This window comes from Clytia hemisphaerica, unplaced genomic scaffold (genome assembly GCF_902728285.1).
Source record: "Clytia hemisphaerica strain Z4C2 unplaced genomic scaffold, Clytia hemisphaerica genome assembly, whole genome shotgun sequence".
Lineage (NCBI taxonomy): Eukaryota > Metazoa > Cnidaria > Hydrozoa > Leptothecata > Clytiidae > Clytia > Clytia hemisphaerica.
This window is the reverse complement of record NW_027104192.1, coordinates 56,280-65,103: the sequence shown is the minus strand read 5'-3', so window position 1 is coordinate 65,103 and position 8,824 is coordinate 56,280. Positions and strand designations below refer to the sequence as shown.

General features: G+C 35.8%; 2 protein-coding genes across 2 annotated transcripts; one reads left to right on the top strand and one right to left on the bottom strand.

Annotated features, from left to right (window-relative positions):
- Positions 1 to 320: 320 nt before the first annotated feature.
- Positions 321 to 8,793, bottom strand: LOC136815119 (superoxide dismutase [Mn], mitochondrial-like). The gene is made up of 4 exons (XM_067071559.1): positions 8,547 to 8,793; positions 1,876 to 1,982; positions 1,046 to 1,118; positions 321 to 673 (listed from the first exon to the last, which is right to left on the bottom strand). The coding sequence occupies exons 1-4, from the start codon at positions 8,773 to 8,775 to the stop codon at positions 531 to 533; spliced, it is 552 nt and encodes a 183-aa protein (XP_066927660.1). The 5' UTR covers positions 8,776 to 8,793; the 3' UTR covers positions 321 to 530.
- Positions 2,378 to 6,215, top strand: LOC136815082 (uncharacterized). Its single transcript, XM_067071524.1, has 7 exons — positions 2,378 to 2,744; positions 2,962 to 3,786; positions 3,953 to 4,529; positions 4,834 to 4,926; positions 5,394 to 5,511; positions 5,848 to 6,018; positions 6,189 to 6,215. Exons 1-7 carry the CDS (start codon positions 2,519 to 2,521, stop codon positions 6,213 to 6,215), a joined length of 2,037 nt encoding a protein of 678 aa, XP_066927625.1. The 5' UTR covers positions 2,378 to 2,518.
- Positions 8,794 to 8,824: the final 31 nt, after the last annotated feature.

Genomic DNA, 8,824 nt, shown 5'->3' with positions numbered 1-8,824 from the left:
AATGAAAACATTTTATAATATATTAGAGCAACATATTAGTAATATCAGAATCAGAAAGACTTTCCTATGAAGACCAGATAGCATAAACTAAAAGAAAGTTTGATAATAAGTCATGTTACCAAAAACATTGTTTCATTAACGGGACGAGGCTTTATTTGAAAAAATGTCTTCTACGTCACAAGTCATAGATAGACAAACAGTTTGCATAGAGGTCTCAACCGAATTGTAATCTGAAAGATAATTCAATGCAGCATTTCCTTGTATTTGTATTTGTTCAGACAATGGGTGGGGAGAGAGTAACCGAAATATATTTTGACATATCTAGTTGTTAAAAATATATTCTTTCTAAAATTTCTAATGAAGAAATTTTAATTCGTAAATTAAAAAAAAAGTTAAATTCGTCATATTTAGTTTTTTACAAAAATTGATCCAGACCTGGATTTTCAAAATTTTTTGAAGAGATTACCCTTGACCTGGTCATTCAATCCAGCCAGGAAATGAAAACAGTAATTTAAGTTCTTTCTCTACAATCACATAGCGTTCTCGTATCGTTCAGATACATTTGACCAGTTGACAATATCGAAGATGGCTTTGACGTAATCCGGACGAACGTTCTTATACTGTAGGTAATAAGCGTGTTCCCAAACGTCAATACCAAGCAACGGGATACGTCCTGAAATAAAGAAACGGAATGAATGATATTATTTTGATGGGTATCCTGGCTGTGGCGATTTGACACTAAGGGTTAACAATGGTTAATTTAATGTCATTGATTTTCTTGAATGACCTGTTTAAAGTAGTTTTAGCATCATTTTCTATCATAATTTTTATTTCAGTAATTTTCAGGGATAATATAGTCTACATAATATACAGCTCCAGGCTTTTAGGCCTTACTCGAGTAGGAGTTTTACGCTGGAAACGAAGGAAGATATGACGTAGCCAAGGATAATAAAGCTGGAAAATTAAGTCTCATTTTGCTTAAAACTTTAAACATACTTAAAAAATTTATGAATGTCTGTAAAAGATACTAATGCAATTTCCTTACCAGTGGTCGATTGTAGAGGGTCTTGGTTTGCCATGGCATCGATTGTTAACATCGAAGTCTTTTTATCATAACCCTGTCGGTTGGCAAGGAAAGAAGTGTTACAAAGAGATGGCCAAACTAATATTTTAATAACAAAACCGACGAAATGGGCTCTTCCAGAAAATATCCGTACATGGGGGGTGGAGGATATATTGTCCAGGTGGTAGGAAAATCATCAAAATTGTACGGGGAGCCAAAAGTCACTTTGTCCGAGGGGTATATCACTGAAAATTGTTATATCCTCCACCCCCCCCATTTTTAAGGAAAGCAATTTTCGCGAATACACTCTTCTCGAAAATGCATAAAATAATTGCAAACCTCGTTCTCAAAGACTTACCTTATCGGCCCTTTTTACGCCGGCCCTTTATTGGCGTTATTTTTGGGCACGTGGCGTAATAAGTGCCAAGATTTTGCAATTTTTACCTAAAAGTGGCGTTCATTTTCTATCATTATTTTTCAATTTAAAGGATTTTAGGTATGATTCGAAGACAAAAATTATCCATATCTAAGACCTTACACGAAAATCAGTAATTTTGAATGGGATTTTCAACAATTTACTACCGAATTTTTTAAACATTATTTACGAATTTGAAGTATAAGTAGCCATTTTTACAAATTTTGGCGTAAAAGGGGCCCGCGTTAAATTAGGGCCGGCGTAAAAGGGCCAATAAAATATATTAATATTATACGCGATACATTGTGCTTCACGGGTTTGAATTTACGTGAATTTATAACAAAACGAAAAAAGCGAAGCGACTTCTTCGCACAAAAACTAGTTATCCAGCACTTACCAGCCATCCCCAACCGGAGCCTTGAACAGCAACAGTTGCATTCGTCAATTGTTCTTTCATGTTTGCAAATGATCCGAAATCACGAACGATCGCTGCTAACAAATCACCTGCAAGAGATAAAGAGAATAAAATGAAATACTTTTGAATTCAAGATCGGAATGAAGCTATTTTTCGATTTTTTGTTATTCACCAACTTCTGTAAAAATTGATTACAATCAAAATCTATTGAAATCGCTTAAAATTCTTATCTTAAAATCATCCTGAAATATCTTTTATAAAACTATTTTCAAGAAATATTTTTTTTAGACTTTCGCCGTATTGATCAATAAAGACTTACTTTCGCGATAGGAAAATACCAAAATTCGATGAAATTGATTTAAGATATCAAAAATTGACGTCACAAAAACTTATTGACGTCAAATAATATAAAGAATGCGACTTTTATGAATTCAATCCAGTTTCGTTCGAAAACCCAACCTATCAAGCCGTAAAAGTTTGAAAAGAGCTTTTTGAGTTGGATTTATAGTGCAATATATTTTAATTGGATTAAAAGAAGTCAATTCAATCAAAAATCAACCAGACTCTGTTGCAGGAACAGAGAATTTAGATTTTTCAAAATAAAAACCATCAGTTCGTCATAAAAATGAGGAACTCTTTAAAGGTTTTTGTTTTGCCGTGCCAAGACTTGGGTCTTTGGCAAGAGGAGCGGGATGTCGTTGAACAGGTGATTCAAGAGAGATCCTTCCTTTTGAATCAAAAGCAAGAGAAGGGAGAGTGGGAAAGCTGCTTTAACGCGCCTGAAAAACAACATTACGCTAAGAAGCAAAGTCGCGTAAAAGAGATGGAGAAACGTGTTGAACAAATCATGGGTAAGTTGTTTAATTTCTTTGCTTTTCTTAGGAGTGAATAGGAGCTATTTTTCTCGAATGAAATCCATTTACGCTGTCGAATAATTTGCATGATTTCCCAAGTTCCGTTGGGTCGAGAACAAGACGGCTCAGACGTCTTGAAATCACATCAGTTCAGATTCTTTCACAGCAAAGTGACCAAAATAAACTTGATTATGCTTTAATATTATTTCCACAGAGCGTGAGAACCGCATCAATTTGAGCGGGGGTCGACGGAAATCCATGCAATGCATCAAACCCAACGTTAATTTCTATGAGAACTGTCTAACAAGTGGAGCCATGGCAGATAGTAAGCCAAATTTATCTAGATCCTCAAACTCTACTGTCTTTGGATGTTTAAAAATATCACAAGAACCAACATTGGTATCATCAAATCATAAAAGGAGATTCTCTCGATACATGAATGACCTTGAACCTAAGAAAGTTGCACCAAGCACATCATTGTACTTACGACCAACTCCATCTGAGAAACGAATGAAGACATCTTCCTTGCAATACCCTGAGTCATCAGGAATGCCCGAGGTTCAATCAGAAGTCAATGTTGAATTGAAACATCTAAAAGAAGTCGAAATGGAGGCTAAAGCTCAATGGAAAGCCAGAGTCGTGTTTAAAGAATGCTTGGAGCTGTGCACTCCAGAGCTTAAGGATGAGTTGAGGAAATTGGACTCCACCATTAGCGAGGAGGCTTTGGATAAAACCATGATGCGTTTCATGCAGTTCGATTCCGTTCGCCGAAGTTTGACTGAAGTTGAGCGTATTACAAATATCATGGACCCAGGACTTTTGTCTGGTGAACGTGTCAAGCATTACCGTGCGATTGTTAACGATTATCTCGGAGGACATGGACTTTCAGATGAACATGGACCAGTAAAGGATCGAGAATTGAGCAACGGTTGCAAGTTGTTTCATGAGATGGACGAGGAAGACCAAAAGACGTTAGATAAATTTCAAGAAAACTTGAAAAAGAAACGAGAAGCTGCCAAATCTGCCAAGCAAAATAAAGGTGAGGAGACCTTTTCATTGTGTTGTTAAAATAACATACCCCGCAATTTTTAAGTTTCAAAGAAAAATTAGTGGTATCTAAACTTAAATGAGAAACGTTTAAAGTGTCTCCTAAGAAGGTCACTGTCAATAATCTAAACATTTTGCGTTACTTTTTGGTTTCACAGATCAAGCGAGTGAGCGAAAAGAAGTTTTGCCACAGCTTCCAATCAAATATTCTGTCCATCCAGAAACATACAACGACAAAGTAAATAAAGCTGTAGCGCAAGTCAATGCTTCCGTCAAGAGAGCCACGGTCTACGTACCACAAAAAACAGGCAAAGAACGAAAAAGTGCTTTCTATAACCTGAGCAAAAGGTTTGACGCTGATCTCAGGCGACAACATGAGAAAAAGAAAACCGAACGCGAAAAACAAACCGGCTTATTTATTGGAAACCGGACAATCGTTCCGGTTCCGAAACATCGACGTTACGAAGCGTCCGCAATGACGTTAGATGAACGCCGTGAGAACACAGAAGAATTGATGGAGAAGTTTCGTCACGAAGTCGCGAACGCGTTGACGATTGACGAAGGTGCCGGTCACCGTATGTCTGCAGATGCGTATTGCAAGTTCTTGATCGATAACGCGTATGATTACGGTGTACCACCACGTTACGTCGAAGAGCCGCGCGTCCGACGAAAAATTCAAGAAGGCAGTTATCCTAATTGGACAGTAAAAGAGGAGGAACTTTCCGCTATTTTGAGGTATGTCCGTTATTGAATGACAAATCATTCTTTTAATTTCTTTTTACTATGGTAGACAAAAAAACTTCGTTGATGAAAGTCAATTTTGGCTTTGCTATTCTGTACACAAAAATTCACACCGTTTAAAGCAGTACAATCATACAATCTTTGTTATATATTGTCTCTTTTGAGAAAGATTCTACGCAAAACCTTAGAAATTCTGTATAGATGTGGGGTCGGTTCCAGGTAGAGACAGACCAAAGAAAATTCAAACACAAATACGAATAAAGATTCATTTTCAATCTTTCTACTATTCTACTTTTAGATTCGCCTGGAAAGGCAAATTGAAGAAATTACGTAAGGTGTTGAAGGAAGATAAGTTTCAACAGAAAATCAACAGAGTTGACGCACAAAAGAGGTAAAATGATGGACTAAAATATGAAAGATAGTTCTAAGAATTTGATGAGTAAGCTAGAAGGGTTAAAATACAAAGCAGAGTAGTCTTATGCTACAATTATAAAACAAAGCCAAAAGGTTTACTCGCCTGGTTTGTCCCAGGATGATAAAAATTGTTAATACGGTTGACTTTCTCTCTGTCTAATTCGATCTTCGGTGGACCAAAAATGTTATCAAATCGGAGAAATATTCGAATTACAGAGAGTAAATTAAACTACTTTTCAACCAAAAGGGAACAATATTTTAGTTCAAATTACAGAAAGATTCAAATAATAGAAGTTCGAACTAAAGCGAGTTGACTGTATTAATTTTGGACTGTTCACACGAAGAAGCTTTTGAGCATCATTTATCGTATTCGCACTCTAATTTGAGGTAATTTTATATCCATGGGGACTATATCTTTTAATGTGTCTCTCTTCACTTTCACAGGACCGCACTGCACTTCGCCGCTTCTTGGGGATGCATTAAAACTTTAAATATCTTATTGAGATGTCCTGGTGTCGATGTCAACAAGCAAGACAACCATGGCAAAACTCCACTCTATAAAGTAAGTGACTGGTCATTTATGTTTGACGGTGTTAAAACCGAGTAACTTTAAAGGTTTTCTTAAGACAGGTTTTTTTTTTAGTGAGAATTATGAATAAAGATCAATTCCATTAGCTAGGAACATTCTTCTACATCAGTGAATTTTGTGACATATTCGTTGTCCGAGATTTTGAGCTGTATTTTCAATGGAGATTCAATTGATCGTATAACATGTAAACTCTTTTCGGTGATTCTGGCTCCACCAGTTAACATAAAAAAATCGAGTGTGTTCTCGAGTGCCGGCTATACACTATACAATGACCATATTAACACATATGATGAACTTTCTCTCGTTTAGGCCATGGAAGTCGGTTCCATCGAGTGCGTCAAAGCGTTGATCAAAGCAGGCGCTAACACACGTATCAAGGCACAAGATTCTCGCGATGCTTTAACTTATTTATTGCATTTCTATGGTGATGAACGCTTCGAGATGTTCAAACTTCTGTGGGACGTCTCACTAAGAACAAACGTAAGTTATACACCGCACGCACCCTCCCTTTGGGAGGCCTAGGTTCTAGATTGAATCATAATGACATCTTCGATATACATGTTTATCACCAAGAGGCATTGAGGCAAATTTCTTCCACTTAACATTGTTCAAAGTCTGCTTATAACACTCCAGAAAAATTTGTCTTCTAGGCTCTTATCTTAGCTATTTTAATGTAATGGAATAGTATGTTGACTTGAAACTTATTGAAATTTCAATATCCAATTTTCTTCACAGACTGAAAGCAGATTGGGCGAAATGAGCTTTCTACATATGGCTTTGATGAACAATAAACACATCGTTGTTCTGAAGTGTATCGATTACATGTTGCACCAAGGACTCGATGTGAACGCCAGAGAAGGCAACGGGCGGTAAGTGATTGCAACAACATTATTTTCTACTTATATCTGCTTTGTTTTGGCTTTAGTTGGAAGATAATCTCCTATATTGATAGCTCTCCAGGGCTTTTGAGGAAATCGCATATCCAATTGCCGAAAAAGATAACATTGTTAACATTCAAATTCAAGTCTTATGACAAAATGGAATAAATGTATCAATATGCAATTCCCATCCTTTAACTTTTTCAACTTCAACTTATAGAACCGCAGCTCACATTGCAGTCATTGATGGACGAGCAGATATTCTTCAATTATTGATGGCTCACCAGATGAACCCTCTTTACGAAGATCTCGACAATAAGACTGTCATCGATTATGTTCATCTCCGTGTAATCGATTCGTTATCACACGATTGCAATCGAAAAGAAACGAACACCAGACCAATCGAATTAAATCGAATCTAATTGATCAATTAAAATTTGATTGTCGAATTTGATTCGAAGTAGTTGTCATTTTACCGTTTTCGATTTTGTTCTTCGGTATTTGTTCAAGCAAGTTATCGAATTCCAATCGGATACACCTCTTCTCGAAAATGATTAAATAATTACCAACCTCGTTCTCAATGACTTGTTGCCAGGATACTTCAATGTCGTCAGACATAATTGATGTTTTCAAGAGTTTGCGGTACTGTATCAAAATTGAAAACGGTCTTTTGGGAAAACATATTACATGTGTAAATGTCGTTTGAAGTAATCATTTCATTTGAAAACGAGGCCCGAGATGGTGTTGACTTATCGCTAGAATATTGTATTGATAAAATTACGCGATTAATGTTTGGATGACATTATAAATCAAAAACGAATGATGATAACTCATTTCTTCATTTTCTTCGTTTTTCAGAATTTACAACTTTTTGCAAAATTATTTCGAGGATGGTCCAGGTGACATTGCAGAAGCATCCAACCTTCGTGATGGTTCAAACAAACACAACATGTAAGCAAGTAGATTTCAGTAGAATCTTTATTTCTTTGTGTTTCCATTATTAATTAATTAGACCTGATTGGTTAAGTGGTCAATCAAGAATGTGTCTATGTGATGATGGACAAGTAAACTTAAACTGGCAATGCCTTCAATACAGTAAAACAGCAAATGTATCTGAGACAAAACTCAAAAGTTTTGAAATGGAGGACGTTTTCCTTTTTTTTGGCACTTGACTTAGACTTTTTGTATAATATTTTAATCGTTGGTCCTTCTTTTCTTACGTTTTCAGGCGACAAGCAGAAGCATACCGAACCAAATATTTCGGACATAGATTTCTCTGATTCCATTCATCAGCCGTTGTGTCTATATATTTATATATTTTTTTATCAAACGTTTTTTTAATATTTTCATAAAAATCAAAAAATTTTAACCTTGGATTTTGTAATAGCTTTTTTATAAATAATTTTGTTTTTTCTTTGCAGATTTTTTCTCATTTTTCAATGTTTGTAAATTATTTTTCTCATCGTGGATTTTTTTCTTAATTATTTACCTTGTAAATATATACCTATACCGTAAATTTAATAAAATTCTTCTTCACTCGTCTCATATCCATTTTTTCTCCTTTATCTTTGGATAGGCCAGATATATAAATCGACCACGTTTTAAATCATAGGACAGTTAGTTTCAGATCACCTTAAGTGGATAGATTTTCGCGTAGAATTATTTTCGCGAATCAGGTAGAATTTAAAGAACCTAATCTCGGAATAACCAATCTGGCCGACATATAAGGAGTGTCTTTACCTTTGGGTTCGCCTCCACCGTTGGGTGAGAGATTGGTCCAGAAGATGGTGTGATTGACGTGGCCTCCTCCGTTGAATCGAAGTGCTGGTTGAAGTCATATCAATTTTGGTAAGTGGCCTGAAGAAATAAGATGCCAATTAACCAATGAAAAAGTTCAAGTAAAAGATGATTTAAATACCTATCTCTATAATTCCATCTTAAAGGGACCAAAACTTTATTGCATAATAGAAAGATTTGGAATAGAGAGTATTTTTTATACTACTTTTAAGCAAAGGGGGCCTAATTCGAATTACAGAAAAAATTGACCCAACCGGTCCAGTCCAGGTTGAATTTAATGAAAATCTTGAAGTAGAATCTGTGAGTTAGATTAAATGACATTCCTCATATCACCTTGAGACAGAGCATCTTGTAGCTGTTCTTCCGCGGCGTTCAAATTATTGACGTACGTTTGATGATGTTTAGAATGATGAAGGGTCATAATTTCTTCAGGGATGATTGGTTCCAATGACGAGTATTCATAATCGAGAGCTGGTAAAGTGTGTTTTGATGCAACTTGCACTGTTTGCAGAGCTTGTTTTGAAAGTGCACGACGCGTGTTTCGGGCAACTGTCGATAGCATTTTTATGTTTTGATTATTAAGTCTTTACAAAATAAAAACATCTTATAAT

What these genes read in the sequence shown, in the direction of transcription:
- LOC136815082 (XM_067071524.1), top strand. Translation starts at nt 2,519, where the DNA reads ATGAGGAACTCTTTAAAGGTTTTTGTTTTGCCGTGCCAAGACTTGGGT. An exon ending in ACGTGTTGAACAAATCATGG is followed by an intron (nt 2,745 to 2,961) that starts GTAAGTTGTTTA and finishes TTATTTCCACAG; the next exon opens with AGCGTGAGAACCGCATCAAT. An exon ending in GCAAAACTCCACTCTATAAA is followed by an intron (nt 5,512 to 5,847) that starts GTAAGTGACTGG and finishes TCTCTCGTTTAG; the next exon opens with GCCATGGAAGTCGGTTCCAT.
- LOC136815119 (XM_067071559.1), bottom strand. Translation starts at nt 8,775, where the DNA reads ATGCTATCGACAGTTGCCCGAAACACGCGTCGTGCACTTTCAAAACAA. An exon ending in GCTCCGGTTGGGGATGGCTG is followed by an intron (nt 1,119 to 1,875) that starts GTAAGTGCTGGA and finishes GCCAACCGACAG; the next exon opens with GGTTATGATAAAAAGACTTC. An exon ending in CCCTCTACAATCGACCACTG is followed by an intron (nt 674 to 1,045) that starts GTAAGGAAATTG and finishes TCTTTATTTCAG; the next exon opens with GACGTATCCCGTTGCTTGGT.